At 39.6% G+C, this 20,126-nt stretch overlaps 1 protein-coding gene across 4 annotated transcripts in view; it reads right to left on the bottom strand.

Annotated features, from left to right (window-relative positions):
* Positions 1–1,408: 1,408 nt before the first annotated feature.
* Positions 1,409–20,126, bottom strand: part of LOC121275861 (activity-dependent neuroprotector homeobox protein-like) — a 31,799-nt gene continuing 13,081 nt past the window's right edge. For all 4 annotated transcript variants that reach the window (XM_041183608.1, XM_041183606.1, XM_041183605.1 and 1 more), the window contains 3 exons: positions 10,453–10,571; positions 9,177–9,266; positions 1,409–8,062 (listed from right to left, as the gene is read on the bottom strand). In XM_041183608.1, coding sequence (XP_041039542.1) covers positions 5,384–8,062; positions 9,177–9,266; positions 10,453–10,560 — 2,877 coding nt within the window. In that variant the 5' untranslated portion in view covers positions 10,561–10,571 and the 3' untranslated portion in view covers positions 1,409–5,383. The remainder of the gene's footprint in view (positions 8,063–9,176; positions 9,267–10,452; positions 10,572–20,126) is intronic.

Below are 20,126 nucleotides of genomic sequence, written 5' to 3' on the forward strand. Positions count from 1 at the left end.
ATTGTTTAGCTGACGGATTTACGTAAAAACAAGTTGAGGCTCAACACCATGGGCTTCATGCTTCAATTAAGTTTCGACTCTGGCATAGAAGCTTAAGTACATAAATAGAAATATATCAGCGTCACTGCTGCAAGGCCATTTATTTACTGCTGCTCGGGTTGGGTTCCACAAGGGGCGCTCAGCTCCTGATGTCAATACAGCCTTGGTCCAAACATGGATGAAGAGCTAAATTCCAGAGGTGAGGTGAGAGTGACTGCCCTTGACATCAAAGCAGCATTTGACCAAGGGTGGCATCAAGGAACCTAAACAAATTAATCAATGGAAATTGGGGGTTGGGAGGTGCCTCACGACAGGAGTTCCTCAGGGTAGTGTCCTAGGCCCAGCCATCTTCAGCCAGGTCATCAGTGACCTTCCCTCCATGATAAGGTCAGAAGCAGGGACAATTGCACAGTGCTCAGTTTTCAACTCCTTAGATTTTGAAGCAATCTTTGCCCACATGCAGCAAGAGCTGGATAATATTCAGGCTTGGACTGATAAATGGCAAGTAACATTTTGCCCACACATCTCCAACAAGAGGATCTAACCTGGACATTCAGTTGCATTACCATCGCTGAACACTCCACCATCAACATCCCAGGGTGCATAATTGACCAGAAACTGAACTTGGCAAGCCATTTAGGCAATGTGGCTACAAGGACAGGTAGGAGGCAGGGAATTGAGGTAATTAACTCACTTCCTGACTCCCCAAAGCCTATCCACCATCTACAAGACTCAAGTCAGGAGTGTTAAAGAACACTGTCCACTTTCCTGGATATGTGCAACTCCAAAAACAGTCGAGAAGCTTGACACCTTCCAGGGCAAAGCACCCCGCTTGATTGGCGTCCCATCCACCATCTTAAACATCGACTCACTCCAACACCTGTGCATAGTACAGCAGCATGTGCTCTGTGCCATCTACAAAATATACTGCAGAAATTTGCCAAGGTTCCCTTGACAGCATCTAAGCCCATGACCTGCATCACCTAGAAAAGCAAGGGCAACAGGTGCATGGGAACACCATCACCTCCAAATTCCTCTGCTGTCACTGGGCCGCATTGCTGACATTTTAAAGCTGCATTGTTTCTCTTATGTACTTCAACTTTTTATCTCTGGGGAAACTAAGACTGCCAATGGTTGAATGTCAGCAGTTTCCATGGCAAGCTGTTGCATTATAAGCTGCCTTCAAGTTGCATAGTATTCATTAAGTTTCTGACCCATTTTTATTGGTCTTATAAAAATATTAGATAGAGGTGCACATAAATTAGAAACAAATGAATTGACAACTCCAGTTATCTATTTCAATTATTTCATATTGAAAGGAATGGCTGTGTAAGGGTGAAAAATTTATGACCAAAAATGCAAAAAGGAATTTTATTTTTTGTGTTTATTTTTATTTTTGTACTTAAGCAAAATTCAACTACTCACAATGAATGAATATAAAAAGGCCATAAAACCCCAAACCCTAATATAGTACTTCATAAAAAGGTCTTCTGCCCTGGGAAAAGGTAATTTTACAAAACAAATCACTGCACAAATACAGAGAAAATGCTTTAAAAACGTATTTAGTGCTATGTACAAATAATTACATCACTAACAAGCTGCACAAAAAAAATCTGTCAATACAACGCTGAACTGCATGGACCACAAGCACCTTTTCATACTGAATATACAACAACTATGTGAACAAACTAGGACAAACCATATCGGGTGTACAATGGCAAACCAACCAACAAGTAAAAACAAGTGACAGCTTAACCATCTTATATTACGAGCCAGTTGCTGGAGGTGCATGTAAATGGACATACAAATAAAACACGTCATGTATGCTCAATAATATGCACCCTTTATAAAAATGCAAAACTCGTCTATTTAATTAAGCGATAAAAGCAGCGTAGAAACAAATTCTATCATTCTGCCTTGAGCATCACCACCTCTCAAGTACATTTAAGAAAGCTTTTGCTATTCTGAAAGACTAACATTGTTTAGATTCTTTATGGATACCTTGTGTTTAAATATATCAAAGTAAAAAAGTCATTATCAGACTAGTCTAATGCAAGGATTTTAAATCTAATTTTGCTCAAACTTAAATTTTAAATATGGGTATGTTAACAAGAGCAATCCGTTGTCCTATCATGTAAAGTACTAATTTTCTCTTCCATAAAGGGAAAAATTTAATTGCGTGGGAGCACACAGGGGGAGTTTAACTGCTAAGTAGGGAATAAAGGATTAAAATCATTAAGTTATAAAGCCATGTAAATGTGAAAGATACTGCACTAAAGTGAGTCAATATCAAGGCTATACAGTACATTAAAAGCCAACTATTTAGGAAGTAAATAGTTCACTTTGAAAACTCTCAACCTACAAGAATGAATTAAATTATTGTTTAATTGAATAGGCTGTCAATATTCATGGTGTAGACTAATCTTTAGTGATTAAGAACAATTTGAAAACAAGTCATTTATAAATCAGAATACAATTATAGTCAAACCAAATATGCTCATCTTTGTTTTTTTTATTTTTCCTAACTGGCAACTGATGCCCCATCTTGACTATAGGCCACACAACATATAACTCATGTTCTAGCTGCTGTGTATCTTGCTGACCACCTCATTTTACTCTCCTGCCTTCTCCACAAAACTCAGTTATGCTTCCCAAACTAAAAGTGGCACAGTACAAGATGTGATGATGATTCAGCTTGACTCAATTAATGAGATATGGTAAAACTCAGTGGGACATAGGTTCACACCCAGGATTATCAATGCCCTATTCTTTACTAAGCAGAGTTGTAGGAAGCAAAATGTCAGTAAGGCTTGAAAAATAAAAATGATTTGGCACAAAAGGAGTTGATCTAATATTTATGTAGAGACAGTCAACATTTGATGGATATTTGATGGATACAGATAGCCTCTACTACACGTCATTTTACTCAACTATTTTCCAAACTCAAGTCTTTGCTCATGAAAGAAAGGTATATGAAATAAGCCAAATGAAATTCTTGTATCTTTGTTTATAGATGATCGCAGGCATTTATTTGGAACGAAGAATTATGAAAAAATTAAGAGTAAAGATAGTAATTAAAAATGGCTTAAAAAACCTGATGCGTTTTTTTAAAAATTGAAGACGACAGGTACTGCAATTTGTTTCTTTTCCTCCCATTAGGCATTACTCATGAACAGCAGTTGTCTGCTGCTGCAAAGATCTTCACTGCTTTGAATCAATTCACAATCAGCCCCGAGTAATGAACCAGACAAGGCAAACGAGGCAAGTCAGTGCTTTGATCTGAAAATTAAAGGGTATTCACATAAAAATGAAGTAATCAATATAACAATGTTGCTGATAAGTGTCACTAGCTTCAAGTGACAACACAGAACTTTGCAACATCTCAATCAGAATCAAACGCCTGTCAGGCTACAAAAATGGGTTGGATTTAGCAATTTATAATTCAAACTGAGCAAAATCAGTAGTTGATTTAAACATATTACACAAAGCCAGAAGAGCAAATATTAAGTATTTCTCAAAAACTAGTTTCAAATTTCATATCTTGATATAAGAATGCAAACTTTGCAGGGCGCGTGATTGGTGACATTCCAAACTCAACTTTATAGAATGCTATTGGGTGCAATTTCTATTAGTTGAAAAAAAGTGCCCTTGCAAGCACTATTAAGACTCTATAAGGAGCACAAATTTCACAATTAGGAAACTGCAAATGAATCTGCTCAGATTTAGACTGACAGAAAGCCAGCACTTAGTGTAACTCATACGTGGCACTCTGGAGTAGAGGGGAAAAGATTTCAGATAAGAACTTTTTTTTAAAAAAGGTAGTGGGCAAGAGTGTTGTTTGTTTAAATTAATGTTACACCAGCTTGGATGGAGCCTTCCTATCTGTAAAATGTACCCAGTTTACTGTTGACAATGGTAGGCATCATTTTCTTGCCCTTAAATCTGCATTCAGGAATGATATACATTTCAGATTATATTCTAATAAACAGCCTTCAATTGAAAAAACATGCAACTTTGACAACATTTAGAAACAAGATCTGAGTTTATGTAAAATTCTTCAGCATGAAAAACTAAAATCAATGTCACATCTGAGCATTATTTAAATAACAAGCAACCTATTTTTGAAATGTTCAGATGTGCAGTCCAGTGATCAGACAGCACTCATTCGTTATTCATTTCCTCCATTCCTATATATTTGTTAGGTTATTGCCTAGTAGAGTCAATACAGTAGCAGGTATCAAATCAGTTTAACAAAAAAGTTGTTTGTGTTTAAACATTTTAGAATTGACAGATGAGGGTAGAAAACAATAGCTTATACTTTAATTGCAGCAACAAAAATTGCTTTTTAAATGAACAGTCCTAGGATTCCTTTTAGTCATTGGTGCAATTATTCACAATGTGTCCTTTTTACAGCGTATTTATTATAACTTCAACACCCAAACCTTCTGCAGTAAAACCTCATTTTTATTAAATATTTTATGAAAATGCAAGTGATTGGAAATTACTTTAGAGGCTTAAATGATTTGCAATTCTTATTAGTTATGGGGCAGTGAGAGTGCTCTGACGTTTAGTGATTGAGGGGTTAAATACCAAATTCTGCCGTAAGTAGATAAAACAAGGAAAGAGGCATTTAAAACCTTCATTAATAATTATTTGAAACAATAAAATGAGCAAAGCAATGCTTGTGCAAAGAGGCAACAAAGGCTATGCCAAAAGCAACTTTGCAGTAAGCATGATCAAAGTTGTTGTATTTTTCTTGCTCTCCTGAATGCAGATACTTCAATGCATTTTCCCAGAGGAAGGAGACTTCCACATCAACCATGTTAAAAAATATATAAATGGCAAGGCAGACAGATTGCTTTGCAAATGTGGTTGAGCAAAGATCACAAGGTTGTACATTAATCTCATCCTGCAGCAACATACTGGCAGAATAACCTATCATGTACGGTTGCATAATACCAACAAATTCCTCTTGCTTTTATATATAAGGTTACATATTTCTGCAAACCACAAGTTACCAGACAGTATATTAAGTGGTTTTAAATAAACATGACAATAGTTTTGGCTTTAGGTAGGATTCATGTTAGACATTTCCATAGGTTCACCTTGGTCTCTGGCTAATATTACTTGTTGTTGGAAACTAAAGTGTGGAATAAAAGGCACACCGCACCCCCCCACCAAAAGCAAAATGATCTGCCATTTACTCTTCTATTTTGATTGTCCAAGAGTACAGATGGCTCCATGTGCTTATGCCACAAAATCTGTGGACCACCCTTGCCATCATTTCTGCTTGATGCAGACTGCTTATGCAAGTTTGTACAAACCTTGGCAGCTGTTTTCACAATCAAATCTCACCCAGTTTTAGATTGTGTTTCACTTTCCTTAATTCAGTCATGTTGAATCCCAAAAGCACAAATGGTTTGTACTTCATTGCTTTCAAGCACAGCCTTTGTTTAGTGCTGAACATAAGAGCAACATCACTCTTCCACAGCCATAAGACTGAAGATAACATCTCAATTTCTTTATTACTGGGGTATGGTTGCTTGTGAAAGTAGTCAAGTAGGAATAGCTTCCTTTCTTCATAAGAGCGTTCCTCAAAGCCTTTTGGTACCAGCGCCAAGACTGTAGATGGGTCTGATAATGGTGGAGAATGTGAAGTGCTTGCAGTGTCATTCAATATCGCAGGGGAAACTTCATAAGTGTTTCCCATCACATCAGCCTTTATTCGTTTAGGAGGAGGCAATGCCAAATCTCTCTTATCCCCATTTGAAAGTTCATTCTTGTACTTTTTGGCAGTTTCTGGAAACTCACGCTTCGATTGAACACCACTTTTTTGCAAAGTGTTATTTTGCTGTTTATTAAGGCCTCTACAACGCAACAGATGAAGAGATATTGTTGAAGTTGTCATGCTATCTGTGTACACACCAAGACAGTGAATACACTTGAAAGCTGGTATTTTCAGCAGTGGATGAATCATGGATGCTACGTGGTGATCTTCCTGCAAATGGCTTTCATATTTTGAGTTTGAGAAGTGTTTTGAACAAAAGGGACATTTTGAATGTTGAGGCTCTTCTACTATAGAATCTTTTACATGAATTTCTTCTTTTTGTCTGCATACCTCAATTACTAAAGGTGCATGAGGAGAAGACATTTTGTTTGGAATAAGTGTCAAGTGAATGTCATTAGGACCCATTTTAGCTTCTGGCAACTTAATAGTAAAGTTAAAACTGCCACCATTTATTTCATTGGTGGTTGAAACTCCATCTTTAACATTTTCAACAGCTTCAAATCTCAGCCCAGCATGCAAGACCTTCACGTGTTCTGAAAGCTTTGAGAGGTCATGGAATGTCAAAGAGCAGAATAAACAAGTCAGGCCATGCATTAGTAAGTGGGAAATTAGCACATTTTTATCCACATAGCTTCTACAGAAAAGACACTTACTTATGTGAGCACGTACTCTCTGCAGGTAAGTAGCACAGGCTACAATCTTCTCAGGTTTGTCAGAACATTCCACAACTTTGTGTGCTGTCGCAACATGATTATCATAAGCACTCAGTGGCAGCAATGCACTGCACACTGAGCAACTCTTCCACTGCTGAGCCTTGGTATTTTGTGTTGTCAAATCTACGACTGTAGGTACTCGTGCACTCCATTTCTGTCCCACTGCTCCAGATGTAACTATAATTTCAGGGGAAGATCCTTTTGTTTGTTGTTGAGAACCAGAAGTAATTGTATTTGTTTGGGAAATATTAAGTGGCACTTGTGTTGTAGAAATCACTCCAGCTTTGTTACCCGTTATATCACCTGGGGCAATAGGCAAAGAAAACTGAACTGGGGTTAGAGTGTATGCAGGTACACCATTGACATGTTTGCTGCTCTGGATCAAATGTCTCACTGTTTGTGAACCAGCTGGAAGGGCATTTCCTGGAATATTGGTTCCTACTGTATGGTCCATGGTCAATCCCTGTGGCATCAAAAACGCCTGAGGAAGGACTGGACCTACTGCTCGGATTGTGAGGTTATTCTGGGTGACCTGAAAAGTAGCAGACACAAGGTTAACATGTGCTGGTTTTGGAGTACCACCAGCTGTGGATACAGTTACTGGAATTATATTGTTTGGTAAAGGGAAAGAATTCATATTTGGCCTTAATGATCCCAAAGTTACTGGCTTAATATTTTGAGGAAGTGTCAATAAATTAACTGTCTGTTGCATGGGTGCTGTTACAGGTGATCTCACACAGGAAGTTGATGGTACAGGTGGGGTAATATTGGCTGGCGATTTCACACATGAAAATACTGGTCCAATTGGTCTGACATTGGGTGTCGATGCAGTCGACTTCACACATGAAAGCACGTGCCCAGTTAGTATGGCATTAGGTGATGATACTGCTGATCCCACACTGGGAAGCACTGGAAGAGAAGCATTGTTCACCTGAGGCTTAGGAGCAATGTGTAGCCTAGGTCTCAGCTCTGTTATATGTCCAACTGTAGCTTTTACCGGACCTTCCACTTCCTTATGTCTATCCAGAATGTGATACAGTAAGGCATCATAGGTGACCATTTTCATTTGGCATCCTTTACAAAAGTACTTATATACAGAAAGTAGTACCTGTTCCTCTACCTGACCAATGTAAGTATTTACTAAATTACCAAAGTGAGAGAGAAAAACATGTTTCTTTATGGCATACAATGATACATCTTTGTATGAGCATACTCGGCAAAAATAAACAGGCTGGACTAGGTTTGACATTTTGCCCTGAAACATTTTGGGTTGGATCTGTCTTATCTGATCTGTATTCACATGGTTAGCAACACTGTGCACTTTCCGAGAATCAGAATGGAATATTTTAACATGTTTTTTCATGCTCTTGGGATGAGAGATAAATGTACAATTAGGACAGCTAACCATCAGTTCCACATCCATTTCATCCTCATGGGTACATCGCATGTGACTCTTGTAAGCAGAAATAAATTTTGTTGAAAAATCACACAGGCTGCAGCAATATGGTTTTGCTCGGTAGGCCTGCAAATAAAAAATAAAATGCATTTTTTAAATGGAGCAGAAATGAGAGAGATTTACATAGCACCTTTCACAACCTCATGACAGTCCAACGCCATTTACAGCCAAAGTACTTCTAAAATGTAGCTATTGCCAAAATGCAGGAAACATGTAACCAAATTACACACAGGATTCCACAAACGCTAATAAGATTAAAAAACAGATAATCTAATTATGTAAGTGTTGGTCCAAGGATAATGATTGACTAGGGCACCAGGAAAACTCACCTGTTCTTCAAACATTCCTGTGCGATCTTTTACATCTACTTGAAGGGGCAGACTTGGTTTAATGTCTCATCCAAAAGACCTTTGACAATGTAGCACTCCTTCAGTGGCACAAGAATCAGGGAATCCCAGAGGTGCACTGTTATTGGATCTTAACCAGGGGTGGAAGGAGTTGGGGGAAAAGGCTGGAGACACACCCCACACTACTGATTGCTAGCTAGCAAATAGCAGCAATTTAAAAAGGGAGTCAGGTCAGGACAGAGCTTGGCCATTGACCGTGACCATCAAGGCTCATAAATAAATAACGAGCCCTTGACAAGAGCTGACTGGCACCCATGAAACTATAGCCCTTTATATGAGGAGATGCAAGTAAATTACCAAGAAAATATATCTGATTTGAATCACCCTGCTTCCCCCACCTATCCGTAATTCATCATATATGGTAATTTTCAGCCAAAAACAAATCAGTGCAAAATCCTTAGCGTCAATATTTAATTAAGATATGCTCTTTGTACTTCTCTATTCAAATTCAGATCCAAAGCAACATTCTTGAACAGTGACTTTCTTCTACAGCTTTCAAAAGGTATACTTTCTGCCCAACAGGATTTGCAAAAGTTGGTTTCAGAGAGGTTTAAAGTTGCATATATCAAATGACATTAAGAAACCACAGATTGCATTTTATTTTTAAACTCTGATAACTGGCTTGAGGCTTACTGAACAATCCTAAACCTCAAAGCCCATTGCGACTTTTTATCTCCGTTATGGAGCCATGATTTAGCAAAGAAGTTGTATTAGGAAAATGAATTCTTGCATTTGGGTGCATAAATTAAATCTCAAGCAAACACCTGGATTACCTTTGACTTTTTACTTGGTTGCCATATTGAAAAATCGCTCCATGATGTGTTCTTAATGTAGTAATCCCCTGGATTATAACTTTTAAATTCCTACAAATATATAAACATTTTTAATTGTAGCACATTCAAGTGTTCAAAAATGGTTCTAAATGTCATGTAACGAAGGTCTTTTTAAATTCAGAGTGTATGTCAAGGAGAGTTTTATAAAGTTGACAGCTCACAGCAAGCACACACAACCAATTAACAAATATTGCATTCATCCAAATAAACAGTTTTCCAGCACTGCATTCAATCTGGACCAGGATACAGGCACAGCACATGCAGGGGACTTCAGGAAATGCACATACTCAAGAAGAGAAAAAGAAAATGAAAATGCCACCCTGCTTCAAGTTTTGTTGATAGCTCAACACTTTTCCCCAATGCTCATTATATTGGCATTTTGACAGCTTAGGAAGCCTAGAACATATATTTTATGTGGTCAGTTTTAGCATTTGAGCATTTGTTTGTACACAGAAAACTTATTCACACATCAAGGATAAAAAGGAAGCTTGGATAAACATTTACATCTATGGCACAGCAGCATTGGGGAGCGCACACAAAAATAGAAAGGCCATAGAGGTCAATTCTCTGACATTCAGACCAGTTAGTACAGCAAGGTTTGTCATGACCTGAAAAATGATTTCTTCATTTCAATACACTCTACTGAAGTTCTATTCACTATCAATCCTGCCAATGTCTTCTTCAGCAATATTGATCCACCATCATCACCTACCCCCAACCTGCCACAAGTGTAACCAGGTCAGATTTATCAAATTCTTTTATGTTGAGGTATAGTAATAAACTGGTGAACACTCAAAAATATCTATTCAAAGCACTGCACTGGTGACATTTCCGCTTGAGTTTCCCTTCCAGAAAGGCAGACCACTACCCCAGCTAGGGCATGATAAAGCATACATTAGAACCACAACAACCAGTGTTCAAGTTGGATAGGGAAAAAGATAGAGGGTGGATAAGTAAAACAGGGAGAGCAACCTAAAATCATAACCAAACATCCTCAAACGACTGAGATAACACAGGTCTTTTGTCCTTGAATTTGGTCCAGAATAAACGAAACAGCTAAAATGGTTTAAAATATACCATAAGGCAATTTATGGAAAAAAGATTCCCAATTTTATTTTTTGCACAATTCAGTTTAACATTACAAACTTACTTCATTGCTGAACGAGACATTGTTACATGTTTTTGTTAGTTTCTAGAGGTATACCTTGCCACATACCTCCAATAGTGCTTTACAGTATTCAAGACCAATATCTGACAGGATCCTCTTCACCTTCTTTCTAGATTTCCTGATAGTTTCCAGCTTGGTTACAGGAAGCTGATACATTTTTACTGTCACTGAATAAACAAAGGAAGTCAGGTCAGCATTAAGTTAGAACCAAACTCTTCTCACTTCTGAAACATAAGTCCCAGACTTGGCTAACAGGGCGAAAGCACCATCTCCCACCCATCAACTGCATCACTCCATTGGTCCAAATGTCTTGGCTTAGCTGTTTACCAGTGCAGATGTGCACCACAAATTTTCAAGTTAGTAATTTTACTCAGAATGATGTTGGAAATTAACTTTAAAAATCATTGCACTGGTATAGTAAGAAAAACTCTTCAAGTTGGGTATAATGAACATGATTGTGTCAAGACAAATACTCTTTATCTATACACCAAGCCCAGGAGCACTCTATACAGAAAAGATATATCAGAAGTGCTTCATTCACCAGCAGATATCCTTCACACTGATGGACATAAATTATTGGGCTTTAATATATTATTGCATCCCTCCTGCACCCCACTGTGCCAGATACCGCAAGCTCTCTTTCATCTCCATGTTACTGTCTCTCTCTCCCCTTTACTGGTTTCTTCACTTCTATGTCTTGCTCTTTTCATACGGCTGGGGGCAGGGCTGAGGGTGAGATTGTACATGGCAGATGCCATGCAAGGGTTAGAAGTCACTGATGGCTGCAAGCTGCATTTTGCATCGGGGAAAGTGCAACATGTTTTCTCAAGCCACTTCTTTCCCCCATCATTCTGCTACCTGCCTCAAGTGGCACAGTGGGACAACAGCAACAAATAATTGCATTCCACCATAATTTGTAATTTCATGGCCCAGCATATCCTTCACAGTGCCATCAAGCAAGGAATAAACCCTCAATCAACGAGGAATGCAGAACAGCATATCAGGAGCAACATAAGGTGCACCCAAATGTCAGGTACCAATGGGGTGAAGCTACAACAGGATTAATTAACTCAATTAACCTGTCTATACCTCTTTGCAGTTGTGTGTCCTCCTTACAGCTTATACTCCCAACTAACTTTGTGTTGTCAACAAATTCGGATACATTACTCTCGGTCTCTGATTATAAATTGCTGGGGCCCTACTGATCCTTGGAGCACTTCAGTAGTCACAGCCTGCCAACTTGAAAATGTCTCTTATCTTTACGCACTTCTTCCTGCCTGTCAACCAATCGAAGTTATTACCCACAACTCCAAGCGCCCTTATCTTGCTTACTAACTTATTGTGTGGCATGTTAACAAATGCCTTGTGGAAACCCAAGTATTCTACATTTACTGGTTCCCCTTTAGTTACCCAACTAGCTAGCGACTCAGACTAGCAAATTTGTCAAACATGATTCCCCTTTCATAAAACAATGGTGACTTAGAAAATCATAGTAATGATCAGACAAAGTGGATTGTTAAGGCTTCCTTAACAATAGACTGCAGCCTTTTCCCAACTGATGTCAGGCTAACTGGCTTGTAATTCCCCCATTTTCTCTCCCCCTCCTTTCTGGAGTAGCAGTGTTATATATGTAACTTCCAATCTGGTGGAACAGTTCTAGAATTGAGAGAATTTTGGAAAATTATAACTAGTGCATCCACTATTGCTGCAGCTACATCTTTCAGAACCCTAGGATTTAGTCAGGAATTTGTCAGCTTTTAGTCCCTTACGTTTCTTCAGTACTTTTTGTCTGTTGATATTAATTGCCTAAAGATCCACACTCTTATTAGCCACTTGGTTACCCTTTATTTCTGGTACATAATTAGTGTGGCTGACTTCACATTAGAAGTCAAAGTGTTGAATCTTCCCAGCCCAGTGATAGTAGACTTGCCAGAAGGAGAGTAGGAAAATGGGAACAAGCCAAGTCAGGGCAGTGTCTGATGCATTCCTGCTCCCGGGATACTTTCCTCAGGGTGGGAATCAGGTTGGCTGTCCACTCCTTGGCTGCAGGTAGCCAACAACGCTGGTTAAGGTCTCAAATTTTGGGTGATTTTGCAGCCTCAGGGCTGCAAACACGAAACGTTGCAATTGTGCTCAATCCAATACAGTGGAGGAATTTCCCCTCCATCCCACTGGATTTGCCAGTCTAGATTTTGTTTATTTCTTCAAGCTATGCAGCCCAGCGGTCGCTGACCTGTCTCAGGAGTGCCTGTCTCCTCGGTGGGGATGCAGAGGCTCCAGAGATGCTGACCTTCTGATTAGGCTCTTGATGCCACAGGGCCACCCTCCATCCTGCAATAGGGCAACAAGCACAGAAGCAGCCAATTTGGAGGCCATATCCTGAAAAACTATGGAGCCGGTCTCGCTGCTGGCAAGTGCTGGCTTGGGGCCCCCATTTGATTCCAATGCTGGGACGCTAAAGCCTGCAGCAAAATCCAGCCTAAAGTATTTGTTCAATGTCTCTGCCATTTCATCATTCACTATGATGATTGCTCCTGTCTCTGCCTCTAAAAGGAGTAATGCTTTTTTTAGCTATTCTTTTTATTTCTTTCAGTAAAAGCTCTTGCAATCTGTTTTTATATTTCTAGCTTATTTCCTCTCATTCTATTTTTTCCCCATATTAACATTTTGGTCACATTTTGCTGGTTCCTAAAACAGACCCAATCCTCAGGTTTACTACTATTCTTTGCAACATTATAAGCCCCTTGTTTCCAGCCATATCGTTTAGGCTATTTACCCAATCAAGCTTAGTCAGCTGTCTCCTCATACTCAAAGTAATTGGCTTTGTTTAAGTGCAAGATTCTTGTTTGGGAATGGAGTATACCACTCAAAATTAATATGGAATTCAATTGTATAATGATCATTCTTTCCCAGAGGAGCTTTTACTATGAAATGAATAAATAAACTTGCCATATTACAAATACTAGATCTAAAATAGCTTTATCCGTAGTTAGATCCACAACATATTGGAAACTGTCACAAAAGAATCTACAAAATCATCCAGACCACTTTAGCCAATTTGATCTGTCCAGTCAATACAAAGATTAGAGTGTCCCATGATTATTATAGAGTCTTTGTTATAAGCGCCAATTATTTCTTGCTTAATGCGTTGTCCAGAGAGATTACTATTGTTAGGGGACCTATAAACTACTCACACCAATACTGTCTGACCCTTGTTATTCCTAATCTCCACCCATACTGATTGCATTTCCTGATATTCAGAGCCAAGAGCCTTTCTCACTACTGTCCTTATGACATCTTTCACTATCACAGCTACTCCCTTTCTATTCCGCCTTTTCAAAATGTTGTGCACCCTGGAATATTTATTTCCCAACCTGGTTCATATTTATCTGTATTTGCACCACTAGTTCATCTATCATATTATGAATACATTATGGATTCACATAAAAAACTTCATCTTATTTCTTTTACTAGAATTCTTTGCAGTTGGTGCCTGCATGCAGCAAGACCTACACAACATTCAAGTTTGAACTGAATGACCATCTCCAACTAGAAAGCCTAACCAGCATGAAAATCACCAAACCCAAATGAGCATCCTGCGGGTCACCGTTAATCTGAATACTGTGGCTACAACAGCAAAATGTGGTTAGGTATTCTGCACAAAATAACTCATCTCCTGATTCCTCAAAGCCTTTCCGTCATCTGCAAGTCACAAGTCAGGGGTGTGATTAAATACTCTCCAATTTCCTGGATGAGAGCAGCTCCAAACACTACAAGAAAAAGTAGCATTTATTGCCCATACCTAGTTGCCCTAGAGAAGGTGGTGGTGAGCTGCCTTCTTGAACCCCTGCAGTCCCTGTGGTGTATGTACACCCACAGTGCTGTTAGGGAGTTCCAGGACTTCGACCTAGCAACAGTGAAATGTGGCAATATATTTCCAAGTCAGGATGGTGAGTGACTTGCAGAGGAACTTCCATGGGTGGTGATTCCATATGTCTGCTGCCCTTGTCCTTCTCAATGGTAGCGGTCATGGGTTTGGAAGATGCTAAGCAGCCTTGGTGAATTCCTTGTAGATGGTATACACTGCTGCTACTGTGTGTCTGTGGTGGAGGGAGTAAACATTTGTGAATGTGGTACCAATCAAGTGAGCTGTTTTGTCCTGGACTATGTCAAGCTTTGGGTGTTGTGGGGGCTGCACTCATCCAGGCAAGTGGAGAGTATTCCATCACACTCTTGACTTGTGCCTTATAGATGGTAGACTGGCTTTGGGGGGTGGTTGCTGGAGTCAGCAGGTGAGTTACTCGTTGCAGGATTCCTAGCTTCTAACTTGGCTCTTGTAGCACAGTATTTATATGGCTGGTCCATTTCAGTTTCTGGTCAATGGTAACCCCCAGGATGTTGATAGTGGGGGGATTCAGTGATGATAATGCCATTGAATATCAAAAGGCGATGGCTATATTCTTTCTTATTGGAGATGGTCATTGACTGGCACTTGTGTAGCGTGAATGTTACTTGGCACTTGTCAGCCCAAGCTTGAATATTCTTCAAATCTTGCTGCATTTTGACATGGACTGCTTCAGTATCTTAGAAGTCACAAATGGTGCTGAACATTGTGCAGTCATCAGCGAACATCCCGACTTCTGACCTTATGATGGAAGGAAGGCCATTGATGAAGCAGCTGAAGATGGATGGGCCAAGGACACTACTGAGGAACCTGTGCAGTGATGTCCTGAAGCTGAGATGACTGACCTCCAACAACCACAACTATCTTCCTTTGTGCTGGGTATGACTCCAACTCTGGAGAGTTTTCCCCTTGATTTTTTTTATTCTTTCATGGGATGTGGTGTCACTGGCAAAACCAGCTATTGTGGCTCATCCCAAATTGCCCTTGAACTGAATGGCTTGCTAGGCCATTTCAGAGGACAGTTAAGAGTCAACCACATTGTTGTGGGTCTCGAGTTACATATAGGCCAGACCAGGTAAGGATGGCAGATTTCCTTCCCTAAAGGGCATTAGCAAACCGGATGGGTTTTTACAATAATCGACAATGGTTTCATGGTCACCATCATTGAGACTAGCTTTATATTCCAGATTATTAATTCACTGAATTTAAATTCCATGCTGCCGTGGCTGGATTTGAACCCCATCCCCAGACATTTACCTGGGCATCTGGGTTACTGGTCCAGTGACAATACCATTATGCCACCAGCTCCCTGTAACTCCACTGACTCCAATTTTGCTAGGGCTCCTTGTCAAATGAAGTCTTGATGTCAAGGGCAGTCACTTTTACCTCAGCTCGGGAGGTCAGGAGCTGAGTGACCCTGGGCATTAATCAGCAGGGTTACTGCTAAGCGAGTGCCACTTGATAGCACTGTTCATGACCCTTCCACCACTTAACTGATGGAGAGTAGACTGAGGGGCAGTAATTGGCCAGGTTGGATTTGTCCTGCTTTGTGTACAGGGCATACCTGGGCAATTTTCCAGAGCCAGGTAGATGCCAGTGGTGTAGTTAAACATTTACTCCTTCCACCACCAGCACCAGAGTATTACCATCTATAAGATGCACTGCAGCAACTAGCCAAGGATTTGACAGCATCTTCTAAATTTACAACCCCTACTGCCTAATTGTAGGATAGCAGACACAGGGCAACATCACCAATTGCAAGTTCCCACCAAGTTACACACCAGCTTGAGTTCTGGAGTAGAATCATAGAATGGTCATTTTTCAGGAGGCCATTTGGCCCTTTCTATGCATATCGTCTCTCTGTAAGAATAACGTAGCTAGTCCCACTCTCCTGCCCTTTCTTTGTAACCCTGCAAATTTAACTTCAATTTTCCTTTAAAAGTCTTGATTGAATCTGCCTTCCACCACACTTGGACTCCAAAATATACTTCCACTGTCAAAATCCTGGAACTCCCTACCCAACAGCACCGAGGGTGTACCTACACCACAAGGAACTCAGCAGTTCAAGATGGTGGCTCAAGGGCAATTAGGGATGGTCAATAAATGCTGGCCTTACCAATAAAGCTCAGATTCTATGAATAAATAATTTTAAAGATCCCCTAGATATTTTCCTTCCATTACTTAACCCCCATATGCTCCTCTGCCCCTCATCATTATCTCTCCATATATGTTCCCCTCCCACCCCTAGTTCTATCCAAAGGCAAGTTGAGGGGCCAGTGACCTCCACACCCCTTTTTCCTCCTCCACACATTTTTTCCCCATCTATCCATTTGCTCAAAATATAAAAGCACTCAATGAAGATGAGAATAGCATCAAAGTTTAATTGTTAGCAAGTGTCAGTAAATAAAATGTTTACAGCTTTGAAGTATAACCAAAACAATAAAGGTAATTACAAGATGCTTGTTTTAACTTTTTTTTGAATACCGAACTCAACAAGAAGACACTCAGCTTAAATGCTTTCTCTGTTATGAAAATGATAACAGGCATATAATCAATAGAAATGTTTTCTCTCACTCATGCATAAAGAAAATACTGAAAACAAATCAAGCAAAAACTGCTAGAAGATAGACAATATTATGCTAGCAGTTACCTGAATAACATGTAGCTTGGCAAAATCTGTACACTGCACATGCTTAGACTACACAATCTACATTAAACTTTAAGATAAAATTGTCAAGTCAAATCTCTGATTTTGTGAGATTCTGAGGCTTTCAAATAAAAATTGAATGTCTAAGTTAATAAATAAAACTCATCCTAATTTTGGGAAATATGTAACATCTGTTTGAAGTTTAATTTTGGACAAAAGGAATTTCAATTAAAGAAAAATGAGGATCTTTGCAAAATCATAGTGTTATTTGATTGGCAGTGAAAGGTGACACAGGAAAAGGAGGACATAAGAATTCTTTGTTTCTGCACTTGCTTAGAAGTGTTACGCCTCTAACTTCTTATTCCAGTCATGTGAAATTGTGGGGCAATATAGTGTATTGAAAAACAACAGGACATCATGAACAAAGGGCGAGAGCCCGATTTGAGCTACTGCACAAGATAGTTAAACACTGGCCAACCTGGGTCAGAACAAATTGTTCCAAATTTTCCAAATATTGTGCTGCATCCTTACAAATAAAGCTATACACTTCAATATTATATTTTACATGCTGTGCCAGGATGTAATTTTAACCCATCTTACCTACCAGGAAACTAACAGAACTGAACATCATGTAAAGATTAATATATGTTATACATAATATAGATTAAGTTAAAGGGTCTATTTCAGAAGAGATGACATTCATTTACATGAGCCCCTCAACACAGTGTTGGTTCCTCTGGCTTTGCAAATTACCACTGTATTTCCAACTCCCCATCTGCTTCAAAGTCCTTGAATGTGTTTTAACCTTCCAAACCTATGCACACCTTTCCTGCAGCACCATGCCTGAACCTCTCCAATTGGGTATCTGTTCTACCATAGCACTGAAATGGCCCTAATCAAAGTTACAAATGACATTTCTTGTGGCTGACCATGGTGCATTACCCCTCCTCTCCAAAGAATTAACCACACCATCCTCCAACCCTTCCCCTCCATTGTCCGATTTGGTGGGTCTCTCATCTGGTTTCACTCTTTACCTCTTAACTATCCAATCTTGGCAAAGGATATCCTGTAATGCCATTCCACATTATTACCTCTATCCTGAAATTGAGCCTTGGTGTCATCTCGGAAACATCACCCAAGGACCCATCACGTTACACACATACTGATGACTCCCAGTTCTACTTCAACACCACCTCCCTTGACGTCTCCACTGCCGCTTAACAGATTGCTTTCTCAACATTCCAGCCACAATTTTCTCACTGGGAAGACTGAAACCGTCGTCTTCAGGCCCAAACCATTCTCTAGCTGATTCCATTCCCTCTCTGACCATTATCCTAGGCTGAACCAGACTGTTTGCAGCCTGAACATCTAACATGACCTGGAGCTGATCTTCCAAAACCACATCTTCTCCATCACCAAGTCTGCCTACTTCTATCTCTGTAGCATGAGCCAACTCTGCCCCACAGTCCACTTGCTGCTGAAATCAACATCCATGCTTTTATCTTCAGACTTGACTATTCCAATGCTCTCCTGAACAGTTTCCCATTTTACACCCTACAAATGGGCTCATTCAAAACGATACTTTCTATATCCTAACTCTCATCTTCCAATGCTCACCAGTCTACACTGGCTCCCAGTGCACAAACTTCTTAACGTGAAAATTTTCACCTTCATGTTCAAATCTCTCAACAGTCTTGCAACTCTCTCCACTGTTTCTAATCCCTTCCCACAATCCTAATATCTCTTTGGATTAACTTTTGTTTGGTTACACTCCTGTGAAGCACCTTGGGACATTTTCCTATGTTAAAGGTGCACATAAATGCAAATTGTTATAACTTAATTGTAGAACTGAAATGTGTAATGCAACAATATTCTGCCAAAACATGGTCACTAGTCAGAATAAGTGAAACCATTACAGTAACAAAGTTGAAGTGAGGAAAGACCACTTTGTCTGTTGAGGTTACTGCTTCTGCAGGCAATCTACTCTTTCAGCCAAAGTAAAGTGCTGCATAAATATTCTCTGCATCTCAAAAGATAATAAAGCAAAACTCCAAAATACATGTCATTAAATGACAGCTTAACCTTCTGAATCGCTGATGCTCTGGGTTCTATTTTAGATTGTGGATTGTAACTGGAAACCTTGAGATAAGAACAAAGTTCTTCCACAGGGTTCTTACATCAATTGGGACTGAAAACTCCGTCTGATTCTTTCAAGATCAGTGCAGAAAAATCTGTGCCCCCAATTAGTCAAACATTAATCCAGGAATAGACCATTCCAAAGCTGCTCAACTGGGATCCATCAGAGTTGAATCTAAATGGGAATCAATTAAGTTAAAATGAATACAAGTAATATGCCTAAGTAGAAGAGAAGGCTCTCAAAGTCTGACAGCTTTTTCATATTATTCTCTCATCCTTAAGCTGAGTCAAGGTGGGATAGTTTGTAAATTTTGACACAAGCAAACATAAATTTGGGTTTTTGACCCTAGATTGCAGAGCTAGTATTTTCTCAGCGACCATAAGTCGGTTAGCTTTCTATTTCTTTTATCATCATTTTTTATGTCAAAATTCAAGAGGGACACGGAGTGCTAACCTCATGTCCAACTATATCCATTATAAACTTCTCAGATAGAAGAAACTGAATGAAAACTAGGATTCTTCGAGACAGAGAAATAACAACTAAGAGTATTACTTGGTGGAAGATCAATGAACTATTTCTTAAGTGAAAGTAGTATTGACTCTCGACTTGATGACTCGCCTATGGAATGTAAAATACAGCACAAGTGGCCATTTAGTCCATCATGCCCGTGTTGGCTCTTTGTAAAAGCTGTCCAACTAGTTCCATTTCCTCATAGCAATGGAACAATTCTCCCGCCAAGTATTTGCCCCATTCAGTTTTGAAAGCCACCCTTGAACTGTTCCCACCGCTCCTCCAGGCAGTACATTCCAGATCACAACTTGCTTTACAAAACAAAAATTCCCCTTTTCTCAGTGCTGGTTCCTCCAACAAATACCTTAAATCTGTGTTGTGGTAACAGGAGGAGATGGAGGCATCATGGTAATGTCACTGGACTAGTGATCCAGAGGGCCAGACTCATGGGCTGGGGACAGGGATTCAAATCCCGCCACAGCAGCTGGTGGAATTTAAATTCAATTAATAAATCTGGAATTGAA

This window comes from Carcharodon carcharias, chromosome 3, assembly GCF_017639515.1.
Source record: "Carcharodon carcharias isolate sCarCar2 chromosome 3, sCarCar2.pri, whole genome shotgun sequence".
Classification (NCBI taxonomy): domain Eukaryota; kingdom Metazoa; phylum Chordata; class Chondrichthyes; order Lamniformes; family Lamnidae; genus Carcharodon; species Carcharodon carcharias.